At 45.5% G+C, this 21156-nt stretch overlaps 1 protein-coding gene across 3 annotated transcripts in view; it reads right to left on the bottom strand.

Annotated features, from left to right (window-relative positions):
* The window catches only part of BTBD1 (BTB domain containing 1), a 40165-nt gene extending 19588 nt beyond the window's left edge, over nt 1–20577 (bottom strand). Inside the window, exons 1-3 of one of the 3 annotated variants that reach the window (XM_066238170.1) lie at nt 20075–20577; nt 6502–6658; nt 4077–4166 (exon numbers count right to left, since the gene is read on the bottom strand). In XM_066238170.1, the coding sequence (XP_066094267.1) occupies nt 4077–4166; nt 6502–6658; nt 20075–20475 (648 nt within the window). In that variant the 5' untranslated portion in view covers nt 20476–20577. The remainder of the gene's footprint in view (nt 1–4076; nt 4167–6501; nt 6659–20074) is intronic. The other 2 variants (XM_066238168.1, XM_066238169.1) reach the window with 2 other exon arrangements.
* Between the last annotated feature and the right edge of the window lie 579 nt (nt 20578–21156).

Here is a 21156-nt window from a genome sequence, read left to right as displayed (position 1 = left end):
GCCGGTTGGCTTAGCGGTAAAGTGTTGGCCCGGCGTGTGGAAGTTTTGGGTTCAATTTCTAACCAGGGCACACAGAAGAAGTGCCCCTCTGCTTCTCCACCCCTCCCCCTCTCCTTCCTCTCTGTCTCTCTCTTCCCCTCCCGCAGCCAATGCTCCACTGGAGCAAAGCTCGCCTGGGCATTGAGGATGGCTCCATGGCCTCTGCCTTGGGCACTAAAATGGCTCTGGTTGCAAAGAGCACCGGCCCAGATGGGCAGAGCATTGCCCCCTGGTGGGCTTGCTGGGTGGATCCCAGTCAGGCACATGCGAGAGTCTGTCTCTTTACATCCCTACTTCTCACTTCAGAAAATAAAGAAAATTTAAAAAAAATTTTTTAAATAAATAAATAAAAGACCGTGACACTGAAAACGAAGATGTGAGGATAAGTAGGCCACCCTTCCATTCTGGCCTAGTGTCAGCTATCTAACAGTACGGGCAGATACCAAATGCTCAAGAGGTATTCATGCTGGGTCGTGAAGAAACCTGCTGAGAATACAGCCAATTAGTAAACCACATCCTACATGACACTATTATTTGGTGCAGCTAAAGACTCTTCATTTAAAGTAAAATTCCTTTTCAAGGGATTTAATAACTCAGATGCTACTGAACAAATAATAAACATCCTTAAACTAAAAAGTTATCTGCATTCGCATGATCAGGTGGTGACACAGTGGATAGAGCGTCAGACTGGGATGTAGAGGGCCCAGGTTCGAGACCCTGAGGTCACCAGCTTGAGCGCAGGCTCATCTGGTTTGAGCAAAGCTCACTAGCTTGGACTCAAGGTCGCTGGCTCGAGCAAGGGGTTACTCGGTCTGCTGAAGGCCCGTGGTCAAGGCACATATGAGAAAGCAATCAATGAACAACTAAGGTGTTGCAACGTGCAACGAAAAACTAATAATTGATGCTTTTCATCTCTCCATTCCTGTCTGTCTGTCCCTGTCTATCCCTCTCTCTGACTCTCTCTCTCTGTCTCTGTAAAGAAAAATAAATAAATAAATAAATTTTAGCCCTAAGTTGAAATACAAAATCTGTATAATAGAATAATGATGTATATATGCATATATAAGTGGGTTAATTTCTGCCTTATGAAACCTAGAGGATTGCATAATGACCAAAATAAGTAATGCATTAGAAAATAAGCTATGGGCCCTGGCCGGTTGGCTCAGTGGTAGAGCATCAGTGGTGGGGCATCAGTCGCACATGTGGAAGTCCCAGGTTCGTTTCCTGGTCAGGGCACATAGAAGAAGCAACCATTTGCTTCTGCCCACCCCTCCCTCTCCCCCTCTCTCCCTCTCTCTCTCTCTCATTCCTCTTCTCCCGCAGCCATGTTTCAAACAATTTGGCCCCGGGAGCTGAGGATGGCTCTATGGCCTTGCCTCAAGCGCTGAAATAGTTCAGTTGCCAAGCAACAGAGCAGCAACCCCAGATGGGCCGAGTATCGCCCTGTGGGGGCCTTGCCAGGTGGATCCTAGTTGGGGCACATGCAGGGGGAGTCTGTCTCTGCCTCCCTGCCTAATACCTCTCATTTAATTAAAAAGAAAATAGGCTATGTATATTTTATATGTATATATATGCATGTGTATGTGCGTGTGTATGTGCGTGTGCATGTGTGTGTGTATTTTCCGGTGACTGAACCATTTGAGAATTACATACATCATAACCTTAAATACTTCAGTGTATATTTTCTAAGAATAAAGATATTCTCTTATTAGTGCTAACTTTGTAAATTTTTAAATAACAATACAATATTTTTATATACTATCTGTATTGTTTTGTCAATTGACCCAATAATTTTGTTTTTTTGTGAGAGACAGAGACAGAAACAGGAAGTTAGAAAGATGAGAAGCATCAGCTCGTAGTTGCACTTTAGTTGGTTCACTGACTGATTCTCATACATGCCCTGACGGGACAAAGGGGGGCTCCAGCTTAGCCAGTGACCCCTTGATCAAGCCAGAGACCTTTGGACTCAAACTAGCAACCATGGGGCCATGTCTATGATCCCACGATCAAGCCAGCAACCTCGAGGTTTCAAACCTGGGACCTCAGTGTCCCAGGTTGATGCTCTATCCACTCTGCCACCACAGGTCAGGCCCAATAATGTTTCTTTTTTTTCTTTTTTGTATCTCTCTGAAGCTGGAAACGGGGAGAGACAGTCAGACAGACTCCCGCATGCGCCCGACCGGGATCCACCCGGCACGCCCACCAGGGGTGACGCTTTGCCCACCAGGGGGCGATGCTCTGCCCCTCCAGGACGTCACTCTGCCAGGACCAGAGCCACTCTAGCGCCTGGGGCAGAGGCCAAGGAGCCATCCCCAGCGCCCGGGCCATCCTTGCTCCAATGGAGCCTTGGCTGCGGGAGGGGAAGAGAGAGACAGAGAGGAAGGAGGGGGGAGGGGGGAGAAGCAAATGGGCGCTTCTCCTATGTGCCCTGGCCGAGAATCGAACCCGGGTCCCCGCACGCCAGGCCGACGCTCTACCGCTGAGCCAACCGGCCAGGGCCCCAATAATGTTTCTTATAACACCTTTCCTCCTAGCATAGGATCATGTCTAGGATCATGGTTCATGTATTTTTAAAATATGAAAAATAGTCCATTTTTAACAAGTGAAACTAATACAAGCAAATATTTTAAATGACCAACTCAACCAAATTTTTAGGGTTCGTGCCAGATTTCATCTTTTACTCTAGGAAAAATAATTTTTTGTAAAAATTACTTTGTATTCAGAGTCACTCAGATTATGCAGGCAATATCAAGTCTCCTATGAAAGCTACTGCTGCTACTTAAGTCTGGCATTCTCTTGGATAAAATATCACTATGATTGTATCACTTCATGAGTGCTTTTCCCTGTGTAAACCAGGCTGGCTCAGTATACTGGCCCTTTGTGTTACAGTGGAGCTGGATCTTCTCCAGAAAATGAACAGGCTCCGTTCAAATGACTCACTTGGCAGGAACAAGAAGTTCACATGACAGTTTGTTGGCTAATTCACATGACCCTGCCAATGAAAAACTTGTTGTAATGTCGGACTTTCAGGCTAACAAGGCACTGAAAAGTTTCCTTTTTGTCTTATGGCAATCTTTGTTAAACCTTGCTACTCAAAGAATGGTCCAGAAACCGGTTAGAAATGCAGACTCGCCTGTACAGTGGATAAGGCGTCGATCTGGAATGCTGAGGTTGCTGGTTCAAAACCCCAGGCTTGCCCGGTCAAGGCACATGCAAGAAACAACTACTATGAGTTGATGCTTCCTACTCGTTCCCCACCACCTCTCTCTGTCTCTGCTCTCTCTAAAATAATAAATAAAACCTTAAAAAAAAAGAAATGCTGACTCTCAGGCCCCACTTCTGACCTACTGAACTAGCAAGTGTATTTTAATTGTCAAAGCTTAACTTACTGGTTTCTGAGTTTTATGACTGAACTTTTAAAATAAAGTGACCATCTCTACACATAATAAAACCCCTTGGACAATAAAGAATCTTATAAATATCAAGTTCTTTTTTTTCTTTCTTTTTTAAGTGAGAGGAGGGGAAACAGACTCTTGCATCTGGCAACCTGCATCTGGGGCAGATGCTTCAATCAACCCAGCTATCCTTAGCACCTGCAGCCTACACTCCAAACAACCGAGCCACTGGCTGCAGGAAAGGAAGGGAAGAGAAAAGAAGCAGATGGTCGCTTCTCCTGTGTGCCCTGACCGGGGATCGAACCTGGCACGTCCATATTTTAAGCTGATGGTCTATTCACTGAGTCAACCAGCCAAGGCAAAATATCAACATCTTTATTACATCTTCATCACAAGTTCGAAAGTGGAAAAATGCAAGAAAATCAGCTATTAGTTATATAACCTTGGTCAAGTTATTTCACATCTCTGTGCCTCAACTGCCTCATCTATAAAATGGGAACAATGAGAAAAACTTTACCTCAAATATTTATACCTCCTAAAGTTCTTATGAAGAAAATTAATGCATGTGAAGTACTTAGAATGGTGCCTGACACAGTGATCACTCAGTTTGTGCTGCTGTTATGATTAGCAATACTACCGTACCTTAAGAACTACTAGGCCTGACCTGTGGTGGTGCAGTGGATAGTGTCGACTTGGAATGTTCAGGTCGCCAGTTTGAAACCCCAGGCTTGCCTGGTCAAGGAAGGCACATATGAGAAACAACTACTATGAGTTGATGCTTCCCACTCCTCCCTACGCCCCCCCTAAAATCAATAAATAAAATCTTTAAAAAGAAAAAAAGAACTATTGATTTAAGGTTAGAACTTCAGTTTTACCATTTGCTGTCTAATGTTAGACATTTATCTCTCTAAGCTTCCATTTCTTCACCTTTAAAATGGGGATAATAACAGGCAACAATATAACTAACAGCTGTAATTAGGAGTAAAGGTGATAATAGGAACAAAGGGACTAGTAGCTTGGTGTCTGGCACACTCTATACACAGATATGGAGTTCTGTGATTATGCCCAAGAAGAGGTGATAGCAGCACGTTCTTTGTTCTGCAAATACAAATACTTCTTGACAGAAGATTTCTTAAAAGGTGGCATTGGACATTTTCTATAGGCGGGATGGACATAGAACTAGGAAATACACACTCCAGACTCCAGCCCCACTTAACCTGTTGTGAGGTTTTTGGCATGTAATTCATTAGACCAAGTTTTAGTTTTTCCATTTGGAAAATGAGAAAGTTGAGCTAAGGAACACTGTGATTATTTACAGTAATAATATTTGGTGGGATTATATATTGCCAGCTTAGTCTTCCCCCCTCCCCCCATTTTAACTTGTTTACTTCTGTAAAGACCGTATCTCCAAATAAGGTTACATTCTGTGGGGACTAGAATTTCAACACTTGGCTTTTGGGGGACACAACTGAACCTATAACATGTGGTCAGAAGCTAGCTTAGAATTTTTAAAACAATTCACACAAGAGTATTATAACATTACCTATAAAAAAAAACCCAGCAATTTATTTCTAAAGTATGAAGCTCGGCCTGACTGTGGTGGCGCAGTGGATAAAGTGTCAACCTGGAAACATTGAGGTTGCCGGTTCGAAACCCTGGGCTTGCCTGGTCAAGGCACATATGGGAGTTGATGTTTCCAGCTCCTCCCCACTTCTCTCTCTGTCTCTCCTCTCTCTCTCTCTCTCTCTCTGTCTCTATTTCCCTCTCTCTCTCCTCTCTAAAATGAATAAATAAAAAAATAAAAATTGAAAAAAAAAGTATGAAGCTCGGATTGCAGGCATCTAACAAATGTTAAATAGTGTGTGTTAAGGACTAATGTTCCACAGATGTGCTCAATTTGTAAAAATTCATCAGACTGTATACTTACAATATGTGCACTTTCTGTATGCATCCTGTACTTAGTGGAAACTTTTAAATGCCAGAGAAAAAATATTTCATATAAGCTTTAAATTTTAACCCCCAAGGAGTGGGTCAGGAAGCTTACGAGTACAAGTCCAAAGACCGTAAATCTTGGAACTTTTTGACACTAGAAATTTTCAATAGTTATTTTGGATCCAACAAAAACTGAGAACAAATGTCCAGAAGGCTTCATGCTACCACTCTCTCAATCCCAGCTGGAAGGATGCTGAACCGAAACCCCAACTCCAATCCTAAGAAGCTATATAACTTTGAGTCAAAGCACCCTTCTCATCGTAAGACTTCAGTTTCTTTAGCTCTATGACACTGTATTAACTCTAATTGCTTTTTGGTCCTGGCCAGGTAGTTCAGTTGGTTAGAGCCTCATACCTGTACACCAACATTATAGGTTCAATCCCTGGTCAGGGCACAATACAGGAGTCAATTAATGAAAGCAAAAATCAGTGGAACAAATTGATCTCTCTTCTCTAAAATCAATTAAAAACTTAACTCTGATTGCTTTTCCTTTTCTGTTGTTTTTTTTTATTTGTTCTGTTTTTAGCAAGACAGAGAGAGATGGACAGACAGGGACAGACAGACAGGAAGGGAGAGAGATGAGAAGCATCAATTCTTCATTGTGGCACCTTACTTGTTCATTGACTGCTTTCTCATATGTGCTGTGACCAGGGAGCTACGGCAGAGTGAGTGACCCTTGACTCAGGCCAATGACCTTGGGCTCAAGCCAGCGACCTTTGGGCTCAAGCCAGCAAATTTGGGGTTATGTCTATGATCCCACACTCAAGCTGGCAACCCCATGCTCAAGCTGGATGAGTCCAAACTCAAGCTGGTGACCTTGGGGTTTCAAACCTGGGTACTCAGCGTCCCAGGCCAAAGCTCTATAAACTGAGTCACTGCCTGGTTAGGCTCTAATTGCTTTTCTAATCAAAAAATCATATAAATCTGATATATTTCTCTGAATGGTATTATAAGAATAATTACATTTACTTCAAAATAATGATCTAGAACTAATTCTCCAGGAAATATTAAATACTCATAGTTACACTCAATTTTTCAAGCTATGACGGTACATGCCTTAGGTAGAGTGACTTACCTGAGTAAGTAACATGAAGGCATTATCTGCCCTAAGATGTTTGGTGAGAAATTCCACACAATGTGCTTCCAAAGCTGGGACTGCATATTTCTTAGCAGTATAAAGAGTGGTCATAACTGTTTCCGGGCCAATCTGAACTTCATCTGAATACAGAAATCTGGAAAGCAATGGGAAATTGCAGAGATGGTCAGTAACGTTTTAGATAAGCAATCCATCAATGTTAAACCTCTGAGAAATAGTTTTAAAAGATAACAAGCAAAGTAAAAACCTGAACATGCATCAGACTTTACAGGGCAACTAGGTACCTGCCCTCAAATCACCTCTTTTTATTCCTTTCCAATCCATAGAGGCAAGTGGTCTCCTCATTTTACAAAGGAAGCTGAAGTGAAGATCCTGAGACAGACTCACATCTCTATGCCTTATTTATTTATTTATTTATTGTTTTGAGAAAGGCAGGCAGAGAGAGAGTCTGGAACATCAAACTGCTCCTCTATATGCCCTGGCTGGGGAATCGAACCAGCAACTTCCATGCTCTGGGACAATGCTCCAACCAACCAAGCTAGATATCTGATCAGGATTTTTTTTTTTAGAGGAGGAGGAAGGAGAATGCGGGGAAGGGAAGTATCTAGTTGTAGTTTCACTTAGTCATGCATTCATTGGTTGCTTTCCATGTGTGCCCCTGACTGGGGATCGAACCCGCAAACTTGTTGTTTAGGGATGATACTCTTAACCGACTGAGCTAACCAGCCAGGGCTCTAAGCCAAATCTTCAGAGGCCTTTTAGCACCCCATTAGCAGCTCTGGATGACAGTGGTTCACTTATCTCTCCTTCTTTAAAGGATGTTCACTTGAACAACTAAATCCAGAGAGCTGAAGTTCACATATCTAAATGCCAAAACATTCATTTGTTTCCAAATAATGGTGTTTTCTTATTCTGAGCATCTTTTAACCTTTCGTTATCCCAGAACTAGCATTATGACCAAGACTAGAGTCTTGGGGCTTTAGAGGAATAAAACAATTTAATAATATCTTAAATGTCATCCATGTTGCTATGTGCTTTTGGATAGAAGCTGTCCCCAGGTTAAGAACGAGATAGGTTCTGTAGGTTTGAAATGTTTAAGTATCTCTATGCACAGAAAGGTAAAGATAAATACTATGTTAAGACAAACATCTAAGTCAGGGGTCCCCAAACTTTTTACACAGGGGGCCAGTTCACTGTCCCTCAGACTACTGGAGGGCCGGACTATAAAAAAACTATGAACAAATCCCTATGCACACTGCACATATCTTATTTTAAAGTAAAAAATCAAAACAGGAACAAATACAATATTTAAAATAAAGAACAAGTAAATTTAAATCAACAAACTGACCAGTATTTCAATGGGAAGTATGGACCTGCTTTTGGCTAATGAGATGGTCAATGTCCGGTTCCATATTTGTCACTGCTAGCCGTAACAAGTGATATGATGCGCTTTCGGAGCCGTGACGCATGCGTCCCGCCTCACCAGAAGTAGTACTGTATGTGAGCGATGCGGCGCTTTGGTCTTGAGACTTGTTTGGAGGTTCTAGCCGGGGAGCGCAGCTACTCATATACCCTTGACCGAAGAACGGTCCTCTCCTCTAGCGGGGAAGGTCGTGCTCTTTGACTGAGCGCGCAGCTTTGGGAGGGACGCACATGGAGCGGTGAGGGAGGAAGGGGACACCCGCCTAGCCAGCCAGATCAGCCGAATCAACCCTGGTGATCAATGGGGTGACAGATGTCGCAGCCAGATCGCCTTCATATCCGCCGCACTTTGGTCTTTCACTGACCACCAATGAAAGAGGTGCCCCTTCCAGAAGTGCAGCAGGGGCCGGATAAATGGCCAAATGGCCTCAGGGGGCCGCAGTTTGGGGACCCTTGGTCTAAGTTGTATTAATAGGTAAATGTACCTGTTCCAACTTACATATAATTTCAACTTAAGAACAAACCTACAGAATCTATCTCATTCATAACCCGAGGACTGCCTTTATTTAGATCCAATTTTCTCTCAAAATACTATCAGACCAATACTGCCTTCCTTCCAGTTGGCTGTTTCTAACGTCTAGGGCACTAGATAACTGCAGACAAAGCATAGATCCTCAATGAAGACCTGCATGGCTCTTGCTGAAGTATATCTGAGGTTTTGCATTTAAAAAAAATGTTTAGGCCCTGCCCAGTGGCGCAGTGGATAGAGCGTCAGCCTAGTGTATGGACATCCCAGGTTCAATTCTCAGTCAGGGCACACAGCAGAAGTAACCACCTGCTTCTCCACCCCTCCCTCTTCTCCCTCACTCTCTCTTCCCCTCCCACAGCCATGGCTCAACTGGTTTAAGCACACTGGCCCCAGGCACTGAGGATAGCTCAGTTGGTCTGAGAACAGCCTCAGGTACTAAAAATAGCTCAGTATTCGAGCTTGGCCACAGATAGGGTTGCCAGGTGAATCCCGGTTGGGGCACATGCAGGAGTCTGCCTCACTATCTCCTATCCTCTCACCTTAAAAAAAAAAAATTTTTAATTTGACATGTTGACATTGTTTCAAGTGTCCCACTCTGTGGTTCTGAGTTTTAGCTTGCAGCCTTTCTGTGGCTCCTGAAAGCCCCAAGCTTACTGCCCAATTCTCAGCTACCCTCAGAAGAGCTGAGGGTGCTGGAGGAGAATGGCATTCACAAGTTTTTCACTGCAGTAATATTAAAGACAGAACACTTACTATACTTACACTCTCTGAACCCAACTCATAAAATAAGTGTTTAAGAAAACCCACCAACTTCTTTCAGAGCAGTCCATTACAGTGAATGAGTGAGGGAAGTTAAGTTCTATTTCAGGTCCCTATCCCTACCCTTCAATTTCCTCTTCTTTTATTCCTGCGGCCATAATCACCCCCCAAGATAAAACCCTCACCTGTTACATCCCGACTTCTCACCCTAACCAAATGCTGACATTTCTCTGACATCACTATCCTTATAATGACCTCAAGCGGAGGCTGCTCAGTCTCATGCTCTCCTATATCTCAAGTTCAAAAGTGAAGTGGGCTGTTTTTCAGGATTACACTGTTTCTAAAATTTCCTTTAAGGGACTCAAGTCAGCCATCCTATCACTATCATAACACTCACCCTTAACATTACGTGCTGCACTATGTGGTGAAGGCAGGGAATTAAAAACCAAGTAAGGCACGGTCATCCATAGTCAGGAGTGGGAGCATGAATAAAAAGAATAGAAAATTTGCCCTGGCCGGTTGGCTCAGCAGTAGAGCATCGGCTTGGTGTATAGAAGTCCCTGGTTCGATTCCTGGCCAGGGCACAAAGGAGAAGCGCCCATCTGCTTCCCTACCATTCCCCTTCTCCTTTCTGTTTTTCTCTTCCCCTCCCATAGCCAAGGCTCCATTGGAGCAAAGTTGGCCCGGGCACTGAGGATGGCTCCATGGCCTCCGCTTCAGACGCTAGAAAGCTCCCATTACAAAGGAGGAACGGCCCAGATGGACAGAGCATCGCCCTATGGTGGGCGTGCCCAGTGGATCCTGGTCGGGCACATGCGGGAGTCTGTATCTTTGCCTCCCTGCTTCTCACTTCAGAAAAATTAAAAAAAAAACAAAAAACCATGACAGATGCCAATTCATTCAGTTCTCTCACAAGGACAGCAGGTGTTGTTTCCTGCATTTTACAGATGGGGGAACAGAGGCTGAGGAAACACAGCTCTCTACATTAACGCCCCATTTCTGGGCATCTGTTTCCAGACCTACCAGGCCAAGCAGGAGAGGCTGTTTTAACCTGATTGAACTAAGAAGAGATGGCTCCTGGTTGAGTTTGTTCACCACTTGCTACATGGTTTTAAACAAATGATTTTCATTGTGCTCCTCTCTGAACAGAGAATTCGTGTCAACTTCATAATGCTCTGGTAAGGACTAATATAAATTAAAATACACATAATATTCTAAATAGTGCCTGACAAAGACTTGGCCTCAGCAGTGTTTGGTACTTATTTTATACTGCTTCATTTTCTTATTTTATTTTTTACAATTTTGTTTATTGATTTTAGAGAGGAGAGAGAAAGAAGGGGGAGCGGGGAGCAGCAAGCCCAGGGTTTTGAACAGGCGACCTCAGCATTCCAGGTCAACACTTTATCTACTGCACCACCACAGTTCGGGCTATACGGCCTCATTTTTTATCTCCACTCTTTTCCTCTCTAGCCCTTCTGTTTTTATCCCCAGCAATCATGTTTACATTTCTAAGAATTCTTGCTTCTGTCTTGATCATTCCATTTTTTTTCCCTCCACTGTGTCTGTTTTATATGGATACAAAATGTTCTCAGGTCTCCAAGATGATATGAACCAATTTTAACAGTTCCTAGAATTGCCTGTCCCCTGAATTACCTATTTTCCTGAAGATAAGCAGTTCTTGGTCTTTGTCATTCATATTCTGATTTTCCGTTTATGACAAATGATCGTCTCTGGTAGTTGGTATGTTTTCTTTGCTTTTGTATAACTAGGTCTGTTTTCCAGCTAACAGCATCTCCAAAGTGGAAAGGTTAGCTGGGAGCTCTGTGTATGTAGAAGGCTTCTCACTGGCACCTTGCGTTAGAGGGGGACACCCCCCCCCCAGCATTACTCTGAAATCTCTAAGCCATACCAGCATCCTCCCAGCTATATCCCCAGGCAGTTTGTCAGTTTGTCAGCTTCAAAGAGAAGCTGTCCCAAAGTCCCCAGAAGTTAGTCTGCAAGAGCTGGCTGAAGGATGGTCTAAATCAGGCTTAAATGAATCTCCCTGTTATAGCCCCACCTTCTCATCTTCACCCTCCTCACTTCCAACTCACAGCCGAGAACCTCACTGGGTTTCTGCCAGGGAAAGCAGTTCCCACCTCCACTGCGTCTTCTGGATTCTGGATGCATCCACTACGTTTCTTCATCATCCTTGTTGCCTTCCAACCCCTCTTCCTTTCTTCTCTCCATTATGATGAACTTATTCTCTTTTATAATTTCTCTCTTTTTTTTAAGGTAGAGGAGGGGAGATAGTGAGGCAGACTCCCACATATACCCAGAATCCACCCAGCAACCCAACCTGGAGTCAATGCTGAAACGCCAAGCCATGTTTAGCGCCTCAAAGCAACTGTACTCCAAGAGAGCTATCCTCAGTGCCCAGGGCCACATTTGAACCAATAGAGCCACAGGCTATAGGAGGGGAATATGGAAAAAAGCGGGAGAAAGGGGGGAGAAGCACATGGTAGCTTCTCCTGTGTGCCAACCAGGACCAGTTAATGATGTCCATACACTGGGCTGACACTCGATCCACTGAGCCACTGGCCAGGGCCTCTTTTGTATTTCTTTGCAGTCACTTTAATTGGGAGAGCAGAGGCTAACACCATGCTCAGGCCCCTTCTTGAACTAGAAACCTATAAAGTTTTTGTCTTAAGGGCAAGGCAGAAAGAAATCTTTACATCTGCCTTAAACTTTTCAGACAAAAATTCCTAGTTATATAATATAGAGGAGAAACACGGAGCCTTCATTACCACTTGCTTTTGTACTTGTGTTCACTGAAACGCGTAAGCAAACAAATTCCACAAGCAGCTCTAACGGGAGACTCTGACAGGGAGAAACTGGAAAAGCTTCCTAGAGGGATTTCTACGTGTGTCCAGGAATGAGAGAGAATTGTGTTTTAGACTATTCTATGTGGGACACCCCCACCCCATTCAAACTACTTTTATTAAATTACCTTTGGCTGGTCCTGTGTAACTCCTTTTAACCACCAGATTGCGGCAGGAGGAACACTGTACCAGTCTGGGACCTAAACTCTGAGATGCCTGGAAGTTCCTGCTTTTGTGCCCTCAGAGCCACGAGCTGCTATTCAAGAAGTCAAGCTAGCCTGACCTGTGGTGGCACAGTGGATAAAGTGTCGACCTGTAATGCTGAGGTCACCGGTTCAAAACCAGGGAATTGTTCAGTCAAGACGTATATGAGAAGCAACTACTGTGGGTTGATGCTTCCCGCTCCTCCCTACCCCCACTCTTTCTCACTCTCCTCTCTCTAAAATCAATAAATAAATTCTTTTTAAAAAGTCAAAAGTCAAGCTACCCAGCTGGAAAGACCAGCGGCAAAAGGGAGGGGGAAAAGCTCAGCCGATCTGAGTCAGACTTCCAGAGGACTCCAGCCCCAATGGCGGTCTGACAGCGCTGCGTGGGAGACCTGAAGGAGAGGCGTCCAGCTGACCTCAGTCAACCCACACATCTGAGACGTAACAAAACGAGTTTAAGCTGCTAAGTGTTGGGAGTGGTTTGCCCTACAGCAACAGATCCAAAACTTGTCAGGAGAGATCAGATGAGGCAGTGTACTATTCTGCCTGCAGGTGGAATTAAGTAATTTTCACAGGAAAAGTAAAGCCTGGAGTGTATCTGAAGTGTAGTAATTAAGTGTGGCACTCTTCCAGACAGAAACTGGGAAGTACAAAAGCAAGGAGGCCCTAGGCGTTAAAATAAGAGAAAGGCCTCCCATACTTAGAGCTGGGGGACTAAGTAGATGGAGAGGAAAGGGAAGAAACAGATCAAATCATAAGGACTGTGTACCTGCCTAAGTGTTTAAACTGCATCCTAAAGGCAAAAATAAGTTACTGAAAGATTCAGGGGAACCATATGATAATATCTGGATACTAGAGAGATAACTGTTAACAGTATGAAGAACAGAGAGAGTCAAGTCTAAAAGCAGTGTTAGAAGCAATGCTGAAAAAAATTAAGAGAAGGGGGTAGAACCATAGTGATTGGTCCAAAAAGGATGAGAAGTGAGTGGATCAAACTGGAACCAAACTACAGCCTAGAGCCAATCCCACTTCATTCAATCCCCAAGTGACCCACTGAGCAAGACTATATGATTTTTTAAGCCCCTGAGTTTTGGGATGCTTTGTAGAATCACTGAGGCAAAGCTGACTAAAAGCTGACTAATATAGGGCATAATAAGTGTGCCTGGCCCTGGCCAGTTGGCTCAGTGGTAGAGCGTCAGTCAGCCTGGCGTGTAGATGTCCCAAGTTCGATTCCCCATCAGGGCACACAGGATAAGCAACCATCTACTTCTCCTACCCTCCCATCCCCCTTCTCTCTCTCTCTTCCCTGCAGCCATGGTTTGAGCTCATAGGCACTCTGCTGAAGATGACTCCGGGGAGCCTTTGCCACAGGCACTGAAAATGGCTCGAGTTGCGAGCATGGCCCCAGATGGCCAGGACATCACCTAGTAGGGGGCTTGCAGGGATCCCAGTCTGGGCGCATGCAGGAGTCTATCTTCCCTCCTTTCACTTGGAAAAGAAGGAAAAAAAAAGTGTGCCTATCTCAAACCTTGTTCTAAAATCTCAGGGAATTCATGAGGTGCTTAGGAAGAGTAAGTGGCACAGAGCAGGCACTCACTAAATGTCATGTATTTTTATTACTGACATGTTCCTCTGCATGAGCACCCGACATGGACATGTGCATGTCCAGTTAGACACAGGGTTGCAGAGCTGAGTAGAAGGCTGGCCATACAGCAGGGGGAGTGTGTGATGCCGCTGAAGAAAGGAGGAAGACAGCTGAAGACAAAACCGTGAGGAATAGTTTTCCCATGTCTCCTCCTAGCCACCACTGCATCCTTCTGTCCCCTTTTGCAAAAAAAACTCTTTGCAAGAATTATGTATCTAAATGTCAACAGTTTCTCACCTCCCCTTTTCTCCCCCAACCCACTCTGCTGTTTGCTGTCACCACTCTGGCCAGGGTTATCAACAGCCTCCATTTTGTCAAAACCAACAATCAAGTCAAGTCAATGTCTTCATTTCATCCAACTCTCAGCAGCATTTAACGTAGTTGCCAATTTCTTTACTGGAACACCTGATTGAACTTGGAATACCACACTCCTTGCTTTCCCTTCTAGTTCTGCTGACAGCTGCCCCTCGGTCTCATGTTATGTTTCCTCCCGCTGCTACATCTCTACAGCCTGGAGATCCAGGGCTCCCCTGTGCCTCTCTTCTCTTCACAATCTACGCCCCCCCCCCTTCCCTAGGTCATCTCATTTGTTCTAATGGTTTCAATACCATTCACTCTCTTTTTTCTTTTAATTTTTATTTATTGATTTTTTTCTTAGAGAGAATGGAGAAAGAGAAAGAGAGAAAGAGAAAGATTGGAGGGGAGAAGCGGGAAGCATTAACTCGTAGTTATTGCTTCCTGTAAGCTCCTTAACAGGGCAAGCCCAGGGATTCGAACGGGCAACCTTAGCATTCCACCAGGTCGACGCTTTATCCACTGCACCACCACAGGTCAGGCACCATTCACTCTTAACTTTCAAATTTATGTTCAGGAAGAAGCTCTTCCCTAAACTCCAGGTTCATATTTCTGTCTATCTCATATCCCTCCTTGGATGTCTTAGAAAGCTTCTTGGTTCTACCTTCAAAATAGATGCAGCATTTGACCACATCCCTCTCTACCACCCTGGTACAGTCCACCATCATTTCTTGCCTGAACTACTGCCCAAGCTAAGCCTCTTGATTCAGCTTCCCGCTGACCATTTCATAGCCTCCACAGTCTAATTTCATCTCCAAACAGCTGCCAGAATGAATTTCTAAAAATGCAAATCAGGATCAGTCCCACTCAAAGCTTCCCCCCACACACCAGATGAAACTTCAAGTCCTTCCATAGGCTCTGTGGCCCTGCATGGTCCTGTCCAGCCTAGTTTTCTTTTTTTAAAAATCTTTTTGACCTCATCTTCTACCACTTTCTCTTTTATTTACTCTGCTCAAATCACACTGTTTTGCGCTTGCAGCTCCTCTAACAGGAGAAATTTGGGGCCTTGAGCTTGCTTTTCCTGCTTGGAAAGCTCCTTCCCACATGGCTTGGTTATTTTTTCTTCAAAACACTCACTTATCAGTACTTGGTATTTGTCTTTGTTTCTCTTTAGGAGCTTACACGCTCCATGAGGGCAGGAACTTTATCTTTTCTTTCTTTTTTTAAAATTTCATTTATCGATTTGAGGAGAGAGGAAGGAAGAGAGAGACAGAAACATCAATCTGTTTCTTGTACGTGCCCTGACCAGGAATCGAATTGGCAACCTCTGCCTATTGGAACAATGCTCCAACCAAGCTACTTGGCCAGGGCAGGGACTTTTTTTGGTTTTTTTGATCCAATATCTAAAATAGTGACTGTCACAGGGGAGGCACACAATATTTCCCAAGCAAACAAGTGAGGAATATGACTTAAAGGTCAGGCAGAGCAAAATGAGCAGTTTCTTAAAGTGCTTCAAACTCAAGTTCAAAAATCAAACTCAAGTTCAAAAGTTTTGAACATTAACTAATTCAAGCTGTAGACATAATAAAAGTATGTCCAAGCTAACCTGCATCCCCACCTCAGGAAGAGCTAACTATGAAACATTCTCCTTTCATACTCATAGTTAAGTCGAGCATCAGTTTTCACAGCCAGCCAAGATCTAAGTTAAAAAACCAGTCCAGGCCCTGGCCGGTTGGCTCAGAGGTAGAGCATCAGCCTGACGTGCAGAAGTCCCGGGTTCGATTCCCGGCCAGGGCACACAGGAGAAGTGCCCATCTGCTTCTCCACCCCTCCCCCTCTCCTTCCTCTCTGTCTCTCTCTTCCCCTCCCGCAACCGAGGCTCCACTGGAGCAAAGATGGCCCGGGCGCTGGGGATGGCTCCTTGGCCTCTGCCCCAGGCGCTGGAGTGACTCTGGTCGCAACAGAGCAACACCCCGGAGGGGCAGAGCATTGCCCCCTGGTGGGCAGAGCGTCCCCTCGTGGGCGTGCTGGGTGGATCCTGGTAGGGCACATGCGGGAGTCTGTCTGACTGTCTCTCTCCATTTCCAGCTTCAGAAAAATACAAAAAAAAAAAAAAAAAGATATACTACAGTTTACTTATCCATTCTCTTGTTAATGGACATCTGGTCTGTTTTATGGTTTTTGGCTATTATGAGTGAAGCTTCTATGAACATTTTTGTAAAGGACTTTATATAGATTTTTTCCTTTCTTTGGGTAAATACTTAGGAATGAAATTGCTAATGTGTCCTATAACTTAAAAATTGAATTTAGCTATTGAGAAAAATTATTTTTCTGAAGCTGGAAACGGGGAGAGACAGTCAGACAGACTCCCGCATGCGCCCGACCGGGATCCACGCGGCACGCCCACCAGGGGCGATGCTCTGCCCCTCCAGGGGGTCGCTCTGGCCACGACCAGAGCCACTCTAGCGCCTGGGGCAGAGGCCAAGGAGCCATCCCCAGCGCCTGGGCCATCTTTGCTCCAATGGAGCCTTGGCTGCGGGAGGGGAAGAGAGAGAGAAGAAGGAGGGGGTGGGGGTGGAGAAGCAAATGGGCGCTTCTCCTATGTGCCCTGGCCGGGAATCGCACGCCAGGCCAACGCTCTACCGCTGAGCCAACCGGCCAGGGCTGATAAAAATTATTTTTAATCATACTTATCACTGGACTACATTTCATTTTTATTTTATGCCTTCCATTTTCATTTGCTACTATCCTAGGCCAGGTGATCATACTTCATTTCTAGATTACATAGTTTAGTTGGTTATCTTGCTTCTAGCTGCTCCTTGCTTCATGCAGCACAAAGATAAAAAATGAAAACACTAGGTTTTGACACTTACTACCTTGTTCAAAAATCTCCAATGGTTTTCTGTTGCCTACTGTGGTTTAAAAAGGCTTTTTAAATCTGTCTCCACCTGCCTGACCAGGCGGTGGCGCAGTGGATAGAGCGTCGGACTGGGATGCAGAGGACCCAGGTTCGAGACCCCGAGGTCACCAGCTTGAGCACGGGCTCATCTGGTTTGAGCAAAAGCCCACCAGCTTGAACCCAAGGTCGCTGGCTCCAGCAAGGGGTTACTCGGTCTGCTGAAGGCCCGCGGTTAAGGCACATATGAGAAAGCAATCAATGAACAACTAAGGTGTTGCAACATGCAACGAAAAACTAATGATTGATGCTTCTCGTCTCTCTCCATTCCTGTCTGTCTGTCCCTGTCTGTCCCTCTCTCTGACTCACTGTCTCTGTAAAAAATAAATAAATAAATCTGTCTCCACCTGGCCTAAGTAATTTTTTAAAGGAAAAAGCTATCCAACAATATTTTTATATCAGTACTTAGGGCAAGTATTAACAATGCTCTCAAGGGCCCACCTCCAAACATATTTTAAGAAGGGAGGACAGTATCTACAAATTTAACAGGCACTCTAGGAGATTACAGTGCTGGTAGACCAACACATCTTTTAAAAATACTTCTAGGCCCTGGCCGATTGGCTCAGTGGTAGAGCATTGGCCAGCGTGTGGAAGTCCAGGGTTCAATTCCCGGTCAGAGCACACAGGAGAAGCGGCCATCGGTTTCACCACACCTCTCCACCTCCCCTCTCTCTGCGCCTCTCTCTCTCTCTCTCTCTCTCTCTCTCTCACACACACACACACACACACACACACCCCTCTCCTGTAGCCATGGCTCAAATGAGCAAGTTGGCCGAAGGCACTGAGGATGGTTAAATGGCCTTACCTCAGGTGCTAAAACAGATCGGTTGCTTGGTTGCCAAGCAATGGAGCCACAGTTCAAGATAGGCAGAGCATTGCCTGGTAGGGGGCTTGACGGGTGTATCCCAGTCGGGGAGTATGAGGGAGTCTGTCTCTGCCTCCCTGCCTCTTACTTGATAAAGTAAAAAAAAACTTTTTTAAATACTTCTAGTCCAGCCCTGGCCAGATGGCTTAGTTGGTTAGAGCTTCATCCTGAAGTGCAGAGGTTACTGGTTCAATTCCCTATCAGGGCACATACAGAACATACAGAAACAAATCTATGTTTCTGTCTTTCTGTGTGTGTGTGTGTGTGTCTGTCTCCACCTCTCCCCTTCTTCTCTAAGATTAATAAATTTAAAAAGTTTAAAAAATACTAGTTCAGAAAATCTAAACTCCTCCTCAACTTCAAAAACCAAAATGACCTAGATCCTGGCTTTTGAGTTTTTCTTCTTGTTATAAATGTAACTGAACTAAATTACAAAAACACAAAAAAGAAAAAAAGAAGGTAATATCACATCTTACCACTCCAACACAACTTTGGTTAGCATTTTGATATGTGTCCTTCTAGCCCTACCTCTACGTATGCTTGCTACTTTTCTTCTCAGTTTAAATCAGTGCAGAATTTCAAACACCATTATATATACATCCTTTCCCCAATAATGTTATTACCTAGTCTTCAAAAGTATACTTATGAGCTGTACTAGTTTCATCAAATGGATCTATTATTATCTAACCACTTCCTCCAGTTGACAGCTCACTATTATAAACAATCCTGCTGTAAATATTTTCATACAGAACACTGTTTTCAGCACTTGAATACTTCCTACCTAGGGAAAATAATCTACAGTGCCAAACTTTTACCATCGCCTTTGTCCAGAGGGCTCCTCCAATGTTGTAGTTTAAGAATTTAAAGGTTTATTGGGAAGCTGGGTAAAAATGGTGAAGGGATTAAGAAGTACAAACTGGTAGTTACAAAACTGTCATGGGGATGTAAAGCAAAGCATAGGAAATACAATCAATAACAAGTAATAACTATATTTAGTGTCTGGTGGGGTACCAGACTTATCCAGGGATCACTTTGTAAATTATGTAATTGTTATCTAACTCCTAGGCGCCATACACCTGAAACTAATATATTAAATGTCAACTGTAATTGAAAAATTAAATAAAAAAAATTTAAATAACAAAATTAAAATGTGGGGGTTTAAGAAGTACTTCACTTCTAATTTGCACTTCTTTAATTACTAGTGAGGTAAAACAGTCTTTATTAATTAGTCGTATTTTTTCTGTCCCATTTATGTGAAGTTCGTATTCAATTTCCTGTTGATCTTCCTGATTGAGCTGTGGACTATCCATCTGTTCTACTGGGCTCCCTGTTTTTGGACCCTGCTACTTTCATGACAACACACTTGACTTAGGCAGCTAAAATCAGCTCGGTATAATGAGACTCAAATGGTCTTGGACGTGAGTTGGCTCTGCTACCTCCGGGAAGTTACTTGCCATTTCTGAACCTCATTCCCCTTTGTAAAATTGTAGAAAACATTTCCTCCACATCCCCAAAATGGACTATTGTCAATAAAAGATAATAATGCCTCCCTCCCATTCAGTAAAATTACTAACCTCAAGCAATCAAAATGCAAAACTAACACTGAGGGCGGGAGTCGTTTTCAAGTCCACGTGACCTCGTCTGCGGACAGGCAAGGCAAGTGAAGCCAGCTATTTCGGCATTCACTCTCCTGGGACCCGACGGCGAACGCTTAACGCTAATGAAAAAGGGCCTGAGTTTCTGAAGACAAAATGGCCATGCAGTCAAGGTCCGACAAGACTTTCAACCAGTCCCCTCCCCACAACCAAAACATAGAAATTGGCAAACGGGCCACCGGGACAGCCCGCTGTTGTAACGTGAAGTGGGCGCCTTTCAACGGCTGGGCCGGCGGGCTGGACGCGGCCACCAGGGGCCCCGACCCCGCCGACGGATCTGACGTCGCCCTCCTCGAGCGCTGCCGAGGCGGGCGAGCGGGCGGGCGGCGCCGGCCAAGGTCACAGCCCCGGGCCGCTCACCTCAGCAGCGCCAGGAAGGCGGCGGGCTCCACGTCGGGCAGCTCGATCTCGGCGGACGTGGTGGCCATGCCGCCGTTGAACATGGCGTCGAAGACGGCGCTGCCGGCCGCCAGCACGAAGCGGTGCGCGGGGATCCGCTGCGGGCCCCCGGCGGCGGCGGCGGCGGCGGCGCGGCCCTTGCCCAGCACGAAGCGCACATCGCTCAGCAGCTCCGAGTTGAAAAGGAAGGCGAAGCGCTCCTTCAGCGACGCCTTGGTCGCTTGCCAGTTGTAGAGCGGTTCCCGCTGCAAGGGGAGCAGGGACCCCAGAGAGGACGGCGGAGGTGGCGGCCCCGCAGCGCCCGCCTCCGCCTCCGGCACCGGGTCCTGCTCGCCCCCATCGGCCGGCCCGAGCGAGGCCATCCTCCCACGGCGCGGCTGCTCGGGCTACGGAGAGCGCGCCCGGCGCCCTGCAGCCATCTCGGAACCGCCCCCCTGCCCCGCCCCCGGGCCTTCCGGGAAAGGCGCTTCCGGAAACCGCGCGTCCCCGCCAGCCGGGCGCGGGCGCGCGCGCGGCCAGGCCCAACCCTGGGTGCCGCGGCCCATCCGGGGCTACCGCGGCTCTCGCCTCTTCCTTCACTTGAGCACCCCTCGTCACCAGCTCCAGCGTCCCCCATGTACCTGGGGCAGATCCCTGCGCTGTCCTTCAAGGAGTTTCTCACCTGGAAGCGAGGGATCGGAGGGCAAGGCCGAGTGAGCCAATGGGAGGGGAGGCACGGGCCTCAGCCCACCCCTGCATCAGCCAGCTGATCTGTAACCTAGCGCTTCCCCTTTTCCTCTTTCTTGCTCTCTTTTGTTCTGTTTTTAACTACCGTGTGGACTCGGGGACACTTCTTTTTGTTTAATGTTTTATAATCCATTACCAAAAACTAACCATATTATAAATCGCAGAGAAACCCTAAATGTATCCAAACAAAAATAAGTTCAGGCCACTTGACTGGCCTAGCCACCGAGATCTAACAGACACAGCACCCTCTGCAGCAGCACCAGCAAGACCACGGGGACATTCTCCCGGGTAGAGAATGTCTCTACGGGGACATGTTA

The sequence above is a fragment of the Saccopteryx bilineata genome, chromosome 7, assembly GCF_036850765.1.
Source record: "Saccopteryx bilineata isolate mSacBil1 chromosome 7, mSacBil1_pri_phased_curated, whole genome shotgun sequence".
Classification (NCBI taxonomy): Eukaryota; Metazoa; Chordata; class Mammalia; order Chiroptera; family Emballonuridae; genus Saccopteryx; species Saccopteryx bilineata.
Note: the sequence above shows the minus strand (reverse complement) of the source record. Positions and strands in the feature narration are given on the sequence as shown.